The sequence below is a fragment of the Sarcophilus harrisii genome, chromosome 2 (assembly GCF_902635505.1).
Source record: "Sarcophilus harrisii chromosome 2, mSarHar1.11, whole genome shotgun sequence".
Classification (NCBI taxonomy): Eukaryota; Metazoa; Chordata; class Mammalia; order Dasyuromorphia; family Dasyuridae; genus Sarcophilus; species Sarcophilus harrisii.
The window spans coordinates 529,944,759-529,965,585 of NC_045427.1; the positions used below are offsets into that span (position 1 = coordinate 529,944,759).

General features: G+C 34.5%; 1 protein-coding gene across 1 annotated transcript in view; it reads left to right on the plus strand.

Annotated features, from left to right (window-relative positions):
* Window positions 1–1,131: 1,131 nt before the first annotated feature.
* Window positions 1,132–20,827, plus strand: part of TARS3 (threonyl-tRNA synthetase 3) — a 31,461-nt gene continuing 11,765 nt past the window's right edge. The window contains exons 1-11 of the mRNA XM_012542831.3: window positions 1,132–1,499; window positions 5,298–5,384; window positions 6,413–6,603; window positions 7,848–7,971; window positions 11,189–11,310; window positions 12,947–13,064; window positions 14,134–14,198; window positions 15,962–16,040; window positions 16,531–16,677; window positions 17,910–18,008; window positions 20,362–20,528. Of these exons, the coding sequence (XP_012398285.2) occupies window positions 1,209–1,499; window positions 5,298–5,384; window positions 6,413–6,603; window positions 7,848–7,971; window positions 11,189–11,310; window positions 12,947–13,064; window positions 14,134–14,198; window positions 15,962–16,040; window positions 16,531–16,677; window positions 17,910–18,008; window positions 20,362–20,528 (1,490 nt within the window). The 5' untranslated portion in view covers window positions 1,132–1,208. The remainder of the gene's footprint in view (window positions 1,500–5,297; window positions 5,385–6,412; window positions 6,604–7,847; window positions 7,972–11,188; window positions 11,311–12,946; window positions 13,065–14,133; window positions 14,199–15,961; window positions 16,041–16,530; window positions 16,678–17,909; window positions 18,009–20,361; window positions 20,529–20,827) is intronic.

Genomic DNA, 20,827 nt, shown 5'->3' on the forward strand with positions numbered 1-20,827 from the left:
CTAAATGTTTGTTCATTGACATGTTGAACAGGATCGTCTCATAGAAAGATGTCTGGTTCACTCTACCAGAGACCTTCCTCTATAATAAAATTGACTCACTAAGGTGATTACTTTTTGAATCTGATTATTCAACCAGTCTGAATGCGCTTAATTTTGTTTTCTACTCCTTATCATTCCATTTTGTCCAGAAGCATAACATGAGACACTATCAAAATTATTGCTAAAATCTAGGCATATTATGTCTGTAGCATCTGATACGCTAATCTAGCTACCTTGGAGAACAATCTTTTTTTTTTTTTAAGATTCCCATCTTATACTTTTTAGCACTCTGCACTGCACACAGTAAATATTCCGAAACTGGAACTGTCTTTCTTAGCTTTGATGGTTCAGTTGAATCTGAAAGGACTTAGAACATTTTAAAAGTAGAAGAGAGGAGAATATTCCATGCAGGATTTAGAGCATAAACAAAATTGTAGGGGCAAGTCAAAGGACCCTGATAGCAGCTAAGAGATTATAGGGAAGGGGGAGGTGTATTCCAAGCCTGTGGAATCTCCAGGAGAAAGACTTAAAATGTTGAGGGGTGTTAGTTATCACAGGGGCCGTGGGGGAGGGTGGTCGGACTATTCTATGAGGACTTCAGACTGGACAAAGAAACTGGAGGCAGTTTGTGGAAAGCCTTAAAATGCTAGAGTGAAGAGTTGGTACTTTATTCTGTGACACGGGAGAAGCCAATGAAAATATTGCTTTAAAAAGATAACCGTGGCTGGGGGGAAGAGGAGGCCAGGAAACCTTTTACTTTGCTGAAGGGAATAGAAGAATCAGTAGGTCCCGCTTACTTGGATCCGGATAAAACCCATCCTTTGGGGACTGGAGATTGGATGATCTCGTTTTCGGAAAGAGAGGTCTACAGGGGAGAGAAAAAAAAAATGATTGTTTAATGGTTATAAAGATGGTCTTTCGGGGTTGAAAGGGCCTTCAGGTCTCCGGGGCTCTTGCTTTATTTTCCCCAAATGTAGAATAAGCACCAGAGGATCTCCGGGGGCTCTTCCCCTTCTCATCCTGGGCCCGTGGACGCGGGAGTCCCGCCAAAGCGGGGCCAGCGCTGGCGCTCCCGGACGAGCGGCGGTGGCTCTCCCCGCGCGGCCACACCCGCACCTCCCGGCCTATCCCAGCCCGCAGCGGACCGCGGAGCGGCGCGGCAGAGGATCATGGCGGCCGACGCGGTGGCTTCTCGCCTGGCGCGGCAGGAGCAGGACATCCGCTGGCTGACCGCGGAGATCGGCCGCCTGAAGGAGCAGCAACAGCAGCCGGAGCCCGAGCTGGAGCCGGGGCCCGGGCCCTGGCCAGGCTGGGCCGGCAGCCCCAGTGCGGAGCTCGAGCGCCTGCGGGGCGAGAACGAGAAGCTGCGCTACCGGTTGCAGCACCTGCGGCGCAGCCTGGAGGCCGAGCTGAGCCGGCAGCCCGAGCAGCCCCGAAAGCCCGCCCGAGCCCGAGCGCAGGTAAAGCAAGGCCGGGGCGGGGGCGGGAGCGCGCTTTGGCCTTGACCTTGACCGCGGAGCTCCTCTCTCCGCGGGCTGCTGGAGAGGAAACCTGCGAAGTAGGGGATTCCCCGAGATTAGGGGCGGGCGCGGAGGCTCAGATAACGGGAATAACCTCGCAAGAGGATTTCCCTTCTGCTCTGTAATTTATTCCCTGTTCTCTCTGCGTTTCTTCTTCTTCCAGATAGGCCCAAACGAGCGCAAGTGTAACGGGAGCAATAATATCACTCCCGTTCCTTGTGAGAGTGAAGTCATTGAGTCCAATACAACACTCGTGGGTCGAATAAAGTCCCTGTGCCTCTCTGGGAATACAGAGACAAAAAAAGGGAAATGTCTCCCCCACCCCCTCCCCGAGCTCCGCGGTTCTCTTTTCGGGCCTATCCTTCTCATTCTGGGGCAGGGACACAGGCAAAGGAGGAGGGTTGCTGTGTCACTAGGGACCCTTAGGATCTGATGTTTTCTCTCTTCCTGACATCATCAGTTCAATCAGATGACTCTCCTAACCCACATGGTCAGTCTTCCTCCATCTCCTTTGCCACGACCCCTCATCACTGTCTGATTGCTCGACGTGTAACATTAAAATGTGAGCTCCTAGAGTAGGTTGTCTCTCATTGTTTTTTAATCTTTGTACCTGGTCACAGGTAACTGATAGTTGGCACTTGCTAAATTCTTGTTGCCTTATCCCAAACTTAACATGTTCAAAAGAAAACATTTGTCCTTCAGACTCATCCTTGTTCGACTCTCCCCTCAGTGCTAGGAAAACATTTTTGTTGAGGATACCACCATTCTTCCAGTTAACTTTGTTCCATAATACAGGAGTCATCTTCAACTGTTAAGTCTGGTTGCTACTTCCACAGCATGTTTTAAATGTGTTTCAATTTCCAATCTTGTGCAGGACCTCAAATATTCACCTAGCCTATTGCAATAGCCTTCTGAAGTTGTCTCTCTGCCTTAAACCTGTTCCTTTTCTAATTCATTTCATACAAGTCTGGAATTGCTATTTCTAAGGCTCTATTCCCACCATGCCACTCTCTGTTCCCTAGGCTTTAGTGGATTCTTTTTGGCCTGTAGGATAAGAAATAAAATGTAAAGGCACGCAGATGGGTGGCATGATACTTCCTGGGGAAGGGTTAGTAGGCCACTTTGGAATTTGCAGTATTATTATATGTATTTCTGGCAAATGGGTGAAAACCAAATTTTAGAGGGATTAAAATTCCAGATCAAAGAGTTTGCTTTGTCATTTTATTATTCTGATCTACCATCTAGGACAGGGGTTGTTCATTTGGGATCTATGAACTTGTTTTTGAAAAATATTTTGATAGCTTTATTTTAATATAATTGATTTCCTTTGTAATCCTATGTATTTTATTTTATGCATTAAACAGGTCTATAAATCTTTATCAAACTGCCAAAGGAAGGAAGGAAACAAACATTTAAGTTCCTACTATGTGGCAGGCACTATGCTAAGATATCAACTCTATGACATAAAACTCTCTATCCTCAGATTATGTGAGGTTTCAACAGATGTGTGTGTTTACATATATATGTTTGCATATTGTCATTGTTCAGTTGTTTCAGTCATGTCTGACTTCACATGAAGCCATTTGCGATTTTCTTGGCAGAAATACTGGTAGGATTTGCCATTTCCTTCTCCAGCCAATTTTACAGATGAGGAAACTGAGACAAATAGGATTAAGTTCATACAGCTAGTATGTGTCTGAGGTGAGATTTGAATTAAGATCTTACTGACTCCAAGCCAAGCACTCTATTATGCATCATCTAGCTGTCTCTGTATATGTATATATGTATGGGTTGAAATCAGCTCCTGAAATAAATGCTTTGTAAGAACGTGGAATACTTTTATATCTCTTTAGAATCTGCATAGCCACCACTTACAACTCATCTTATCCCAAATAAAATTATATTATGGATTCAATTTCCTCTCAAATCTTTGCTGGGGATTTCTTGAGCATCCACTTCCACTTTAGGTTGTTGGCAATAATGAAAGAGAGCTAATTTGCTCCCTATATAATTTATTCTTTCTTTATCTGATTTTACCAATTGCTTCCTGGGTATCTCTTCTTTCCCATAGATATGTCCAAAACTAAACTCATTATCCATCCCCCTACACTGATCATTCCTCAAAACTTCCCTTTTTCTGTCATCTCCTTTGTGATTCATAATTTTGGAGTCATCCTTAATTTTTCCCTCAGTCTCATCCTCCATATTCCGTCAGTTGCCAAATCCTTCAATTCTCTATAACATATTTTACATTTGACTCCTGATACTCTCTGGGCCATCATCCTCATTCACATCCTTATCATCTTCTATATGAACTATTATACTTGCTTGTAAATTAGTTTACCTGGTTCTAGTCCTATTTATTCTCCACACAACTGCCAAAATAAATTTATTGAGAGACAGGTTTGACAATGTTGCTCCTTTGTTTAAAAGTCTTTGATAGATCCCACATTCCATAATCTGTCACTTAAAGCCATTCATAATCTAGTTCCAATCCACCTTTCCAGCTTTATTTTACTTTTTTACCCCATTATGTGCTTTATATTCCAGGGCTCAGCTTAAATATCACCTTTCTGAAGATTGCATATGCCCTCCACAGAAAACTTTTATTTGCTTTTGGCATACATTAACATGTATGCCATACATACCTTTAGTACAATGTAAATTCTCTGAGTGTAGTAAGTATTTTTTCTCTGATTTTGCATTCCTGGTGCCTGGCACAATGCCTTAGAGATACTAGATGCTTAATAAATGTTTGTGAAATTGGGTTGTCATTGAATCAGATCAGGAATTAGTAGACTGGTTCCTAAAAGGTATAGGTTCTGTATTTGGTTTACTGTGTCATTTGCCACTTCCACCAATCTCCTCAGAAATTTTCTATAACAAAAAAAGCCCATCAGTTTTATTTGCTTGAAGAATGCCAAAGTGTCTTTTACCTATCATCCAGTAGATTGTTCCTTTGCTCTAACTGTTGTGGTGTTTTCTTTGCTGGCTACCATAGATAATAGCCCCAAACTCCACAACTCTAACTTCTTAGTCCCTACCAGCCCCAATTCCTATCCTTCTTGTTCTACTATAGGCCTGACTGAGGCCATAGGAGCTACCAGCAGTGATTAAGGGCTGAAAGAGCCCTCACTCCTATTACAAAACAGGTAAGGACTATAGTGGAAGAAGAGGGTTTTCATATAACCAATTCATTAGGCAACCTATTTGTTGGGGACTGCTTATATGGAATGCCCTTCCAAAGACATTCCATCAAGTATGAGGGTAACCTATGAGAATCATCATAGATGCAAAATTTTATTTCTAAAAGGCAGCTTTATAACCAATTTATAGTGACATGAGGAGTTATTTTTCCAAAGATAAAAAAAAATTCCCAAAACTCCAAAGAGATTTATATCTGTTGAATTAAGGTGTATATATCAAGTCTGTGATGAAATAAGGCTTGATAGTTGGTTAAGCTCCTCTTTCTCAGCCAGTCTTTTGAAGAAGGTTCAGTGTAAGTAGAAGAGATATGACCTTTGGATTTCTAAAATAAGGAATTTTTGTTTGGTACCACCTCCAGGAACTAACAAAAATAATAAAGCAAGAAATAGCTTATAGCTATTATACATATTATACATAGCTTATTATGTAGTATTTTACATTCATTTGTTTTCCCTCAAGTGCTTTAGTTACCTTGTCTTGTCCTGCCTTTTGTCATCCATGTGAGTGGTTTTTTAACATTCTGTCTTTTAGCTTTCTTCCATCACAAACCAAAAAGATGTTCAAAATAAAAAGGAGAAGAAAAAAGAAAATGAAATTGTAAATGCCTTAAAGAGTGAGGTAAGTAATTCTTAATTAGAAAAAGCTACCTCTGATTTTTAATATTTTTGTGTTAAAAGTGTGATTTATCTAGGAACTTTACATAATTTGTAATAATACTATATGTAACACTATGTAGAACTTAGATTAATTTTTTTTATATAACTTAAATGCGGTGGGGTATCAGTATAATTTGCTTCAACAATCTGTGATTTCTTCTGTGTGGGTACACCTGTCACCAAGGTAGATCACAACCCTTCTAACATTTAGTAAAGTTCCATGTTGAAAAAATTCACATGGTAGAAAAATTCAACTCTTTTGTAGGATATTTTTCTAAACTTAGGCAGGTCTTTTGTAGACAGATATTCAGTTATTGGGCCTTTAATTGAAAGTTACATATGTAGTTGTCTCAAGTTTAAATAATTGCTCCTTCTTTATATAATCAGCCAATTAACTAGTATTTATTGAATCTTGTGTGCATCTAAGAAGCATTGTGCTTCTTAGCCTACTATTTGTGCTTATTATTTGTGCTTATTACATTATGCTGTGTCCAGTATACAAAGGCAAAAAGAACAACACTGTTCTTGACCCTGAGGAATTACAATCTGAAAAACTAAGACTAACATGAATTGGCCAATTTAAGAACAATACTAGATAGTATAGAGTGTACTATCAGAAGTCTTATGCATTTGTAAGCTTTAAGTAGCATAAAATTGAACTCAGACTTTTGGGTCACCCTATATATAAGTAAATGCTAATTTGTGTAGAACTAAGTAAGTGAGGAAAGAGAGATTAATGGTCTGTAATTCAGGGAGGGGTTTATGGAAAAGATAGAATTTGCGCTGTGCTATTTAAAAATAAAATGGATTTGGAGAGGTGAAGAAGAGATAGAGAATCCAGGTAAGGGAACAGTATGAGCAAATGCATGGAAAATGGGGAAATAGGGGGCAAAAGAGTGAGACTTAATTACAGCCAAGGGTCCACATATGGGAGTAGTAAGAAGTAAGGTTGGCTATGTGTTTATGTCATTGTCTTGTAATGATTTACAGTTATGTAGTGGGCCAAACTTCATAGAAGATAGACTGATGCTTTATGAAACATTGAAGAGAGAGCATGACACCTTGCTTGCCCATAGAGCAGCAAACGAGAGCAAATTGATCAAAATAATGCTGATTGATGGAAAAATAGTTGAAGGGGAGTCTTGGAAAACAACACCATATCAAGTGGCTGCTGGAATTAGGTAAATTGTAGTATAAAGAAGATCGTGGGTAATAAGTAATTGAGCAAAAGACTAATAGCATTTTTTTTTCCTGAAAGTGCAATTTTCTTTGATCAATAAGAATAAGTCAATGGAAAATAAGGTTTTCACCAACATTACCTTTGGACTTCTTAGGAATATCATTTAAATTTGGGAAATGCATAATTTAGAATATAATCCTGTCTTTTTCCAACTCTAAATGCTCAATTTTTTACCATAATGAATGTAAAACAGGTTATCAAAGACATAAGAAAAATATCTACTCTTTCCTTTACTTAATAATATCGTATTATTTGAGTTTTTAAGAGTTTCTTGTCATCTTTTTAAAAGCAGATAATTTTCATGAGTTATGTATGAGTATGTATGTGTATGAGCGTGTATGAGGGTGTGTGTGTGTGTGTGTGTGTGTTTCTGTGTGCATGCATTTGTATTATAGAGCTGGAAGAGGGAGGGAGATTATGGGTTAGACTAGAATTCAGGAGACCTGAATTCTGATCCCAGCTCTTTCACTAAATATGTGACCATTGGCAAATCATCAAACTTCCAAGCACCAGTTCACTCATCTATAAAATGGGCATAATAACATTCATGCTATTGACCTCAGCTGTTTCAAGGATTAAACAAGATAATGTATGTGAAATTGTTTTAAAGGGTGTAAAATATTATATATTTAGAAGATGGTGTGATACAGAAATGAGTCAGAGAACTAGGTTCAAATTCAACTTATTATCTATATGATCTTGGGACAATCCTCTGAATCTCCCTAAATTCCTAAATCTCAGTCTCCTCATCTATAAAAGAAGGAGGCTGGATTAGATGTCCTCTGATATCCCTTTTTTGCCCTAGAACTGTGATCCTATGAAATAAAAAGCATTGTTACTGGTCCAAAATCCTTTTACCCTAAAAAGACAAAAATATATCATCTTTGAGATTATATACAAAAGAATTTGGCAAAGACTCAGAAGGTAGGTCCAAAAGAGGAGGACTCAATATTTTCCAATGGCAACATTACCGAGTCACAGCCTTGAGAGATAACTACTTTGAAGAGAACAAGACTCATTTGAGTATGTCTGTGTATATGGTTTGATATTTATCTAAATAATAAATCATATTACTTTAGGTACATATGTAGCATGTACTTTTGCAACCTGAGTTGTTTTAAATTTTGGCTTACAAATAATATTGTACATGTATAATTAATTTCAAAATTATTTTTCCTTCAATAGTCAAGGACTGGCTGATAACACAATAATAGCCAAAGTGAATGATGAATTGTGGGATTTGGATCGTCCATTGGAAGAAGATTCTACTTTAGAATTACTTAAGTTTGATAATGAAGAAGCTCAGGCTGTAAGTATATTTTAAGAGCTGATTTCTAAATTTCACTTAAGAGATCTATTAAGTAAAAAAGCAGTGAATTGAAATTTAGAGAGAGATGTGTTCTTATGGTACTTTAGGACCATGGTGTCCCACAAAAAGAAATGTATTTCTACGAGTCTTTTATTGACTCAGAAAATCACAAATTAACATTACGCTGTGTTGTATTTTTATTTATTTTGTTAAATATTTCTCAATTATGTTTCAATTTAGTTCAGCCAGCAGCACTTTGGGAATTTTGTGAACCATAAGTTTGGCACCTCTGCTCTAATTGTTAACATTTATATAATAGATGTTCAATACACATACACAGAGTTCTTGCTTTATATAAATGGACTGTTTTGCAGATGTCCATGTAAAGCAATTTTTACTTAATGTGAATTAGCATGCTAATGTGAGGAAGAAAAGGCCTGTGGATGAAGAGGACTAGCAAACACATGGTTCAAGGACACATAGAGACTGTGGACAGAGAAATGAGAGTAGGAAGAACACATTGGCTGGGGAGAGAAATATGGTACCTCAGCACAGACAGACAGAAGATAGGCTTTTTTTTCCTCTCAAAAATGCTGTTGAACCTGTTTTATAGACTCAAAAGTTACAGTTTAATTTTCCTTGTGGAACATGAATTAAATTGAGATACATTTAATTCTAGAGCTTTTCACAGATATATGTTTATGTCTTATGCTTGTTTTTTTCCCCTTATGAAACCGTCTTTGATAACACTAATAGAGTGTTTTTGTTCTTGTGTATGTTTGTAATATTCCCAGCAGCAGCAGCAAAACATGATTTCAAATGCTAGTCAATAAGTGAACATTTGTTGAATAATTCTTGATAGAAAGCATTGCACTAAAATCCTATGATTTAAGGAAAGCCTTTATACAAAATCCAAATTTGCAGAACTATTTAGTCATTTGTCTTATTTAAGCTTTAGTTACCTTAGAAAATTAATTTCAGTACTTGTTTAAAAGACAAATTCTTTTATGATAGCAAATTCCTTTATGAGAACTTCATTGACAGATTTCAGAAGGCATGTAGAATAAAGGATGAAACATACCTACAATTAGCTCTCTGATATAAATTAAATACTATACTCTCTCCAATTTTGTATTCTAAACAGGAAATAGAAGAAAATACTTATCATTCTTTATCTGTATGTATATCTATTTATTTGAGAGTATCCATATACACATCTATTTATATATCTATATTATTACATTTCTTTATAGATCTGGCTATATTTCTATCTATCATCTACCTTTTATATCTATCTCTGGGACTAAATGGTCCTTAGATCAATTGATTGTCCTTATTATTGTTAGCTTTATTGCCAGATACAAATATACATATCTATAATTCATTTTATGGTAGCATAAAATGACACATAATATAGGTATATATGTGCTTATGCAATTTAGCATATACCTAGTATTGTATAGTTATGTATTAATGTAGATGTACATATTTGTATACCTATAGTAAATGATGTTCCATGCTTCTATAAGATGATTTTCAAGCTAAAATTTCATAGAACCATGGAATTATGAGTAACCTCATGATTCAGTCATATTCCCATATGACTGATATCATTTCATCAAAGGAATTATCTAGTCTCCTCTTAAATATCTTCAGTGATTGAAATTTCCAGTTATTCTATACAGTCTGTTCTATTATGGGGCAGCTATAATTGTTAGGACATTTTTTTTGAAATTGAGCTGAATTTTAGCACCCTATAATTTCCATTCTATGATCTGAGACTAAGTAGAATTAAGCCCACTCCCTCCTTTTATAAGATATTCCTTCAGATATTTGAAAACTGCTATTATATCCTGTTTTAGATTTTCTTCTCTAGATTAAACATTTTTAGTTCATTCAGCTAATCCTTATCTATTGTTCGTGTTGATGATGCCTTTTTGGGTACATCAATAAATAATAAAAGAAGGATATTTGGATTTCTGTTCATTTTTCTTTTTGCAAATATAATAGTTATATCACTTGACTCTATGCCTGATAAAAAACAACATGTGATTTTAAAGCTAGAAAGGACTTGAGTATTCATCTAATCCAGTGGTATCAAACTCAAAGAAAAATGGATCTCATTTGGACTGCATACTGACTTAAAAAACTACAAATTAACATGAGTTATGTGATATTGGATTTTTGTTTATTTTATTAAACACTTTCCTATTTACATTTTATTTTGGTACAGATTGTACTTTGTAGGTTTGGCCCCAATTCTAGCTCCCAGATTTGACATTTCTGATCTAAACTGATTCTCAGAGAGGTTAGATGATTTATTCAAAGTTGGGCAAATAACCTATTACCAGAGCAATCTAGAATCTGAATTGGTCATGTTGTTAGACTGATATGAACTGATATACCAAGGGTTTACAAGTTTAACTGTGGTGTGTAGCTGTAATCTCTTGCCCAAGGAAACAAAAACAGCTCCCATCTGGGGGTGTAAAAATCCATGCCTCTAAAAAATAAGAGAGGATATTATTTTGCCTCATGTGTTTCAGGTTTTGTAAAGTTCTCCCTGACCAAGATGAATCCCTGACTATAGGAGAGACACACAGCCTACCATAATAGAGACTGACCATTTTGGAACCAGGAAAACTTGATTTCAGAGACTACTTCTGAAAGCAATGATTACATAGCCTCTCCTATCTCCTAATCCTAGAGCTTTTGGCAGCTTTCAAGACTGTAAGAGAAAAATAGTATCCCATAGTGAAACAGAGTTTTCTCAACAAGGAGCTTCTTATACTAGAAAAATAACAGCTCCAGTCCCTATCCTGATTCTATAGGAAGAGTTGCTGAAACTTTGGAGCTAAGTTCCAGAGAGAGTGTGGAAGAGCCTCTTCTCCCCATATGCAGGAGCAAAGGATAGAATGTTTTGCTGTTACCCAAATAAGCATTAGTACTGATAATTTAACCAATTTTTTTCTAATTTTGATAACATCCTTTTATGGATGGAAGTTATGGAACTTTTAATGAATGTGTTCTGCCACATTTAAAGAGGATTTGGATTTCTACAGGATTGTTGGGAGGTTTAAATGAGATAACACATGTAAAATGCTTCATAAATCTCAAATGTTATATTTTCTATATAAGTTGCATAAATTTTATATGTTAGCTATTTTTATTACAAAAAATTTTTTTAACAATATGAATTCCTTCTTTATATGGTTTATAGGTATATTGGCATTCTAGTGCTCATATTCTTGGAGAAGCTATGGAAAGTTATTATGGAGGCTACTTGTGTTATGGCCCACCTATTGAAAATGGATTTTACTATGATATGTTCATTGAAGACAGGTAATATTTGATTAATTTGGTGCTTACCATGAGTATACTGAATATCAGAATATGAAGAATATTGATTGATATGATTACAAATTAATGAATTTTATTCAGGGAAAGAAACATTAAGCAGCTATTATGTGCAGGTCACTGTGCTAGACAACTGGGTGAGATAAAGAGTTGACTTTAAAGACATCATATTCAAGAAGTTGTGGTAGGGAGCCAAGACATATAAACACAAGAAACTATATAACAACAATAACAAAAATAAAAAATACACAGTTGCATTGAAGATATGTAAGCAGAGTACTATGTGAAATCCAGATGGAGAAAGATTATTAGCAACTCTAGCAAAATATTAGACACAGTAACTGCTTAAGAAACACTTGTTAGAATGAAATTTGGGGTGGGAGGGCAGAAATCAAGGAGGGCTTCCTGAAGGAAGTAGCATTTGAGTTGAGCCTTAAAACACGAATAGGAATGCATTAAGGTAAGAATGGAAGGAACATGGTCCCAAGTCTTGAAGATAGGGAAATGTCTTGATAGGGACTTTTGAGTCTTATACTTGGGTTGAAGCTTGAAATATTTGGAAGGGCAATATTGGTAGAAAAGGCTTAGAAAATTGAATTATTCCAGTACCTACTATAGACCCAGTTCTGTCCTTGCCAGTATTAAAGATAAAAAGAAAGTCAAGTCATAGTTCCTGCCTTAAGTAGGAAACTAATTTCTCATTCTCATGAATCTATCAGGGTATCAACTATCATAATTTGTCAAATAAAAAGACTGCTGAAGAAAAGAAACAGTTGGAGAATAATACAGATCAACAAATTATTTGGTTTGGCAGGAATTCAGGAAAGGGAAAAATAAGAATAGGTTGGAGGAGTTAGTAAAGACTTCAAAGAAGAACTTCATAAATGTGAATGAAACTTTAGAAGACCCAGGAAATGATTTAGATTAGATAGGATGGAGGCCAAAGAGGAGACCTTCCAGAAAGTGAGAATCACAAGAACCAAAATAGAAATCAATACATTTAGTACACTTATGGCTTCAGTTTATTTTTCATATAACATTTTGAAATGATTATTCTATTTTTTGTACTTTTAATCTGTCAAATGTTGCCTTAATCGTAATAGAAATATTTATTCAATATTAGGATCATAGAGATAGAAAGTGAGAATACAAAAATTATTTCTCGTTTCATCTCAGTTATTTTTAAAAATGGATAAATAAAAAATGTATGGAACTTGACTCTTAAGTGAGAAACTTTAAAGAATTAATGTAGAAAACATTTTGATCATATCAAAACAGCAATGTCCCTTAAATATAAAATTGTAACTACAGGGAAGAGACTTGTTTTAAGGATTATGGTTTCTTTGGTCTAGCAGAATAATTTGGTGCTCTCATCATTTATTTATGGGATATGGGCAGATTTCTTAGCTTCCTTTTTTGTGAAATGGAAAGTAATTTAGAGTTTTTAAGGATCAGATTAAGTTCCTTGACTCGGAGAAGATATTATAAAATCCACCAATTTTAATGTATCGATTAGAAATTTAAAAACAATTCCAAGTAACTTGGAAAGATAATATACAATTTGTTCTCAAAATTAATTGTTATTCTTGTTCTGGTTAACAAAAATCTATTCTCTGTTTAGAGGAGTATCCAGTACAGAATTCCCAACATTAGAGAACTTGTGCAAAACAATCATGAAAGAGAAGCAACCTTTTGAAAGATTAGAAATCAGCAAAGAAATTCTTCTGAACATGTTTAAGGTAATTTATTAATTTATTAAAATGCATGCATTTAAAAATAATGCAGATGCCTTAACAATTTTGTAACCCTCCCTCCCCCAAAACTCTAATTTCTATAACCCCTGAAATATTTTCTTTCAGATTGTTTGATAGTAGGTTCTGTGGATAAATGAACACAATCAGCATCTCCTGATTTACCTACCCATGTATTTCTTGATAATTTTTAAAATAGAGAGAAGTAGTTATCTGTGGCATCAATATGTAGCTATTGGTGGAAAGAAAGTTGTTGAAAGGATTAAACTAGTCAATGTAAAATTATGTAAATTAAGATTTTTGGACTAAAGGGTCCATTCTTTTCTGGTTGAGATTTAGCTTTATTTCTGATGGAGGCAGGTAGATAAAGAGTCAGGTGGATAATGTTTGCGTGTTTTTATAACTTATTTAACTTTGTAAGGACACTGTCTTTATTAAATTATTTTTGTAATTTAATATGTAATCTCAGTTTTTTCTGTCTCCTTTGGATTTTCTTGATGCTTTTCTTTTAAATTATATTAGGCATAAATCTGGCAACCCATGCCTTTCATTTTCATAGGAGCACCTGTTCCTATGACCTCTTTATTTATAAATATTGATAATTTTATTTTTAAAATGTACATTTAAAAATAGCGTTGGTCTTATGTTCCAAATACTATTCAAAGAGTAAAAAATTTGCTTATTTGTGCTAGAATTCTATTTGTTAATGCATGTATTATGAATACTTTAAGAATCACAGCCCAATAAAATATTAATATGAGGAATAATTTGCTGAATATTTGTCCTAAAATTTGTAAGTATGAAGTCAAATTAGCACCAATCAATTATTCCTTTCATAACTATATTCATGAAATAAATATTTGCCACAAATACCCTTTATAAAAGCATTACAGTGCCAATAAATATTTTGCCATTAACTTTTTTTAAATCTATGTTTAGATAAATTAATAATGAAGCTTTACCTTTTGACTTTGTTTTTTATATTCAATGTATTATTCTTTTCCTGAATATGTGTTTTTACGTAGTTTGGGTGCTAATATGAATGTTTTCTTTGTAGTATAATAAGTTTAAATGCCGAATCCTGAATGAGAAGGTTGATACCCCAACTACAACAGTATACAGGTAAAGGGGGCATAATTAACAAACAGGTCATTACTAAATACTCCATTATTAGGCAGCACTAGAAAAATGTTCGTCTTAAGATATCCTGTTGTTTGTGCTGTTAAATTACCTTCATTTTTAAGACAATTGAAAATATCTGTCATGTGTTCAAAATAGATGAATGTGTATATAGTCTTAAAGAATACTATATTATTTTGCATGCCTAAGCAAGGCTTCAAAAATGTCATCATTGTGGAATATTTACATCTTCCTCCTTCATTTATCAGTAGGAAAGCCTTCTTTTCTCTGATTGTTGAATTTGGTTGCCTCTATTCTGATGAGTTCCTTAAGTGGGCTAGATTTTTTTTTTATTATGGTTAAGAAAAATAAATGTAGATATAAAATGAAAGGTTTGGATTATATGATTTCTAAGATAGGAGCAGACACTTCTAGAACTCTGCTTTCACTCTGTCACATTTATAAAAAGAAGCTGCAAAAACTTGTTAGTAACATCTTTAATCATTGCTTTTTCTGCTCTATATTGTGCTTTTTCACTCTATTGTTCAGAATTAAAAGTACCAATCTTTTGAATAAGGAAACTAATATATGGCTAGCACACTTGGGTCAGCAGGTGATCTGTGGAATATTTGGCATGGGCCAGTTTCTACTTCCTAGCACATGTACAACACTGGACAGTGAACAATATGGAAGCTTTTACTATGGAAGTCTTTCCATCTTTCTAGCCTTCCTTCTTACTTTGGTGATAGCTTTGATCTTGACTTTGAAGTTATAAAATCTATTTTATAATTTTCCTTTAATCATTTTCTACAGGAAAGAGCTTTCCTGGATTTGGTAATATTACTAGAAATATACTGAGCCTTACTAACTATAAAATTGTTTAGAATTGTCATTTTATATATATATTTTTACATTATTTTAAAATTTCACTGCGTCTTCCCACTCTACTTTGCTTCCTCTTTCTATCTTTAAAGTTCAGTAAACATTTTATATTTGAAAAGTTGTTTCTAGAAACTTGTCCAAGCATAGACACAACTTATAAAAGAATTGTGGTAAAAGGAATGAAGAATCCCTAGTTATAAAATATAAAAATATAAAAATCTGATGTCTGATGTGGGTTGGTTAAAAAACAGTTGCAAACAGGTTTTGGTGTTGGCATTCACTACTCTGGTAACTTAGTTTATTCAATTTCAGTAAACTAGGGAGTGGTAGAAATATCATGGAAAGAATTTTGAATTGGAATTAGATATGGATTCACATCTTGACTCTGCTACTCTGCCTGTGTTATTTTGGACAAGCCACTTAATTTATTGGGATCTGTTTCCTCTTCTCTAAAGTGGGGAGTTGGAAGAGGTAATAAATTTCTAGAAACTTTCCAGGGCTTAACACGGTGGTGGGCATATAGGAGGCACTTCATAAATATTATTTGATGAAATGATTGGTTTTAGAAATTCATGTGGGATAGGAAAGGTGCTTTGATAATTTTAGGATCACTTAAGTATTCATTGGGATGTGGAATTTCAAATTCTACTTGTTTGCTAAATTTTACATTGGCCACATGTCTTGGAGGATGGGTATTCTATTGTTTTTGGTTTCAAGCAGGTAGTTGTAGAGTAGAGCATGGCTTTTTGAGTTTAGTAATGTAAGTAATCTAATCATTGTATTCTTCCTACCAAACATTGAAAATTTCTACATAGAATTTAATTTGAAAGATTGAGAAAAGATGATAAAGTCTCTGCTTGAATATCTCAAAAATTGTGTTACAGGTGTGGTCCATTGATTGACCTTTGCAGAGGTCCACATGTAAGGCATACTGGAAAAATTAAAGCCATAAAAATACTTAAGGTAAGCATTTATAGTTCTGATAATTGAAGACAGATTAAAAGAAGGAGCAATTATAATAATTAAAAATTTCACAAAATTTTAGATTACATTTTTCCCAGAAGCAAATGCAAAACCAAAAAAGAAAATATTTCAAAGTACTAGGGTGGGCAGATTATTTATTATAATTGCTCCTTTGCTTTCCACATTAATGCAAATACTGTATATAACCTCCATTTTTATATTATTTCGTGATCTTGCATCATAAATTGTAATTTAGCATGAATTATAGTATTTGATGTATACAGGACCTCTTTATTTTTTGTCTCTTTGGGGCTTATGCTTAGCAAGAGAATTTGACTACATTAAAAAAATACTACAAGAAAAGCCTTTTTTCATAATCTTGGTATCAATATCACAAATAGAAAATTATGAATATATTAAAATAATTTTATTTCTCAACATTTGTTATTGTTACTGAAAGATTATACATTTCTTTCTGTTTGAATCATAGAATTCTTCAACCTATTGGGAAGGAAAGCCTGATATGGAGACTTTGCAGAGAATTTATGGAATATCTTTTCCTGATAACAAAATGATGAAAACCTGGGAAAAGTTCCAAGAGGAGGCAAAAAACAGAGATCACAGGAAAATTGGAAAGGTATGTCTCAAATACATAATAGCTACTAATAAAATAACATTAATTTTAATGGGATATATGGGCTATTTAGGGGGGACTAGCATCTTTGGTGTGAGGGCTTGCTGAACTGTTGTCAGGGATGGTCATCTATCTTTGATGGCTCGCTTTTACTTGTGACTCCAAATAGCTGTAGCACGTGTAGTAGTCACAACACAATAAACTGTCTTGATAGATGGGCTGAAACAGGTAGGGGCTTACGCAGAGACCTCAAACTTGTTAGTACATTAGGGTGATGTCTACCTCAAGCATGTGAAGATTTTCCTCAATGGGGTGGATGGATGAGAACAATTTGTTCCAGTGGGGCATGAAGGCAGCTGAAGCAGGAGCTGTGGAGCACTTAGAGCTAATCAGACATGGAAGAAACCAAGGTCATCCATTGCATTCTGACCCACTCCTAGTCATCTTGGCTTTTGTCTTGCCACTGGATTTTGATAATTCTGGAAGAAAGAATGAGACATATAACTTTGTGCAACTCTGTTTCATATATCCAAATCACGCTTGGGTAGGATGATGTCATTGGTCCTCTTTGAAATGAAGAATGAATAATAATCATGTTACCATTGGTAGACCTAAAATGTATCACATAGCTAAATTCTTTTACAATAATCTTTCCTTATCTTCTACTTTTCCCCTTGTTTGACTTCAAAAGGGACAAACTACAAATTTCTGAATCTACTTTACTGTTCCACTGCAGTTTCTTTCCTTGCTCTTCAAATTAATATCCTATGACCTAATCCCAGAATATTCATTTACTGCATATTTAAAATTGCATTTGTCTCTTTTAAAAGCCTTATTCTTGTATAATTAAAATTATTCTACATAATATTTATTCCAGATGAGGTATTCTTTTCTTAATATCTGCCTTGTACAAGAAATCATTTCAATTTGAATTGGTTGGATAATGATTACTTTTCCTTCAAAATACTTTATTAATCAATAATTTCTTCATAAAATGCATTTAGGTATTACAAAGTAAGTAAATTAGAAATATGTCAGAATATTAACGAAAAGAGAAAATAAAAGCTTAACAATGCAAAGAAAATCCAACCCCAAAAAACCATTTAAAAGGAATTTAATGTTCATATAAGGGATAGCATATGTTTCAGTAATATATAAGAAGTATGAATTATGTAGTGGAAATTTTCTGTTTTGTATTCAAATTTTAAACTTGAAATATGATTGTTTTAATGTAGGAACAGGAACTTTTCTTTTTCCATGATCTGAGTCCAGGAAGCTGTTTTTTCCTTCCAAGAGGAGCTTTTATCTATAATGCACTCATGGATTTTATAAAAGTAAGTGGATTTGTTATTTATTAAGATTGCTGTCTTAGCATTTTGCATATTCATTTTAGGTACATAAACTTTAAAATATTACTCCATTTGCACTTTATTTTCCTTTTTTTTTTTTCAAAGTAACATAGTTAATGGAAAATTCCAAACTACTTCCATTAATTCTGTTTTCAACACATTAGTGATTTTCAGCCTAATATGTCTTCATAAGATCTAGAGTTTAAAAGGCTTTTCAAGATAATCTAATTCATCTCACTCGTGTTATAAATGAGCACACTGACAGCCAGTTAGGTAAGGTGATATGTTCAAGCTCACATAGGTATGAAAAGAGGTAGGGTTAGAGTTTGGTCATCTGACTTATTATGCGATGTTTTAAAAAATGGAAGCCTGTTTATTTTCCCTAAGAAAAATGCAAATGTTTAGATTTTTTTCCTAAAATCTATTTTCTAAATTGTGTCTAAAACCTATATGCAAAATCAAAGGTTGCAGTTCTATTAATTCATTAAGCACAATGATAGATTAGAGAATTGGCTCATTTCATCTCTGTATCTCTTATCTAGCATAGTGCCTTTAAAATTTTTTGACATTCTTTGTTTTTATATTGCCTTCATTTTAAAATGTATGCCTCTCCTTTTCCCACCTAAAAGGTCATTTCCTATAGCAAAGAATAAAAAAAAAAAAGAGAAGAAAATCATTAACGCAGCAAAATAAATTGTTATATCAACAATGCCTGAAAGTGTATGCAAAGTTCTACATCCATATTCCCCCATCTCTGCAAAGAAGGGAGGAACATACATCTGTTCACCTCTTCTTCAGAGACAAGCTTGTTTATTATAATTATACAATATTTAGTTTTGCTTTTGTTTGTTGCTGTTTCTGTTGATATTGATATAGTGATTATGTTTATTGGATTCTGTTAAGTCCAGGCTAGCTCCCTAGAGACCTTAGGATCAGTCAGAGTCAGGATAAGTAAAAGTCCTTGGTCTTTAGGGGGAGAAGCAGGCAAACTGCCAGGAGTTTAGCCAAAGATTTCTTGATTCTGGAGTCCAGAATTTCCACCTTTCTCCTCCTTGTCCTGCCGCCAAGTGAAGTCTGGCTCTCTCACCCCACCCTCTAATTCTTGCCTATGGTTATCTTAACATCAAACATTGAGCCAGCACCAATGGTGAGAAGAGCCATTTTTCCAAACATGCTAATAGAGTGATTGTTTCATAGTGAATAGGTAATTAGCCTTAAGTGCTCGGTTGTCTGAGTCATGCATACCTTTTTGGAGTTTCAGCCCTTTACAATTTTCCTACTTAAACTTATTTACCTTCCCTATAATTCATCCCATGTGTCCCTGTATTCTACATATTTATTATTTATTTATAGCAACATTCCATTGCAGTCATAGACTATGAATTTTTAGCTATTCCCTAATCAGGGGACATCTACTTTGTTCCCAATTCTTTTCTATTACAAAAAAGTGAATATGTTGGTATATATAAAGCATTTTTTCAAACCTACTTGAAATATATGCCTAACAATGAGATTTCTAAGTTAAAAGAGTATGGGCATTTTTCTTATTTCTCAGCACAATCTGAAATTACATTTCCAGAATGATTATACCAATGCATAGCTCCATCAACAGGATATTAGTGTGCCTATCTTCTGGAAGTCTCTCCAATATTAACTATTCCCATCTTATGTCATTTTTGCTAGATTTCTGGGATTTATATAAAACCACATGGTTGTCTTGGAATGATCTGGAACAATCTAGTTTTGCGTATAATTGTGAGGGGTCCCAATTTTTCTTTTGAGAATTGCATATTCACATCCTCTAACCACTTAGCCACTAAACAATGGCTTTTAGTCATATACATTTGTGTTAGATCCCTATATATCTTTGATAACATACCTTGTCAAAGAGAAGTAATCATTATAGAATACTACAGATGTTTTTTGTGTGGGACATGGAGCTTAGTCCATATTGACCCCATGTTATACCTTGATAGGTGATGTTAAAAAAAAAAATCTCAAAAAATGAGCCTTGGAGAGGTAGGAAACTTTGGATGTGGAATGATGCTGGTAAAGCAATTAATGTGTTGGTTGACATGCCAATAAAAAAAAAAGTCCACCATTGTAAAAAATAGATCCCTAAGGACCACTTGTATATTTGTATTTCTTCTTTCTTATAAAAACAGTGTACAGTTTTCTTTGGAAAAACAGCATTTTACTGGACTTTAAATCGGGGTTCATTTAGCCAATGCTTAATTTTAGATATTATCATGTGTTTTTTTTTAAATGTATTATTTTTAGTCTTATTTTGCTTGAAAGAGATATATTCATTAATTTTTTTCTTTAATATATTTTGTAGGAGGAATATCATCGGCGTAATTTTACAGAAGTGATGTCTCCTAATATCTACAATTGTAAACTCTGGGAAACATCAGGACATTGGCAGCATTACAGCGAAAACATGTTTTCTTTTGATGTTGAGAAGGAGACGTTTGCACTTAAACCCATGAATTGTCCAGGGCATTGGTTAGTACTTTCAATCTAATTTCAGATGTCCATACTTATTTTAAATGAGTATTCAACTTTACGTGTCTTTGTATTCATGTAGATACATCTCTTACATTTATTGTGTCACTATTTGTTGGATTTGTTCTGAAGAAGTTTTTTTCTGAGGTCCTTTTAAAAATAATTCTTGGTGAAATTTTTATTGGTTTGTTTCATTTCATAGCTTTGATTTTAAAATATATTTAATCATTGGCAGGAATAGAATGGTTAGCTAGAAAGTTGAGGTTTTTGTTTTGATAGTCTTAGGAAATTACTTCTTA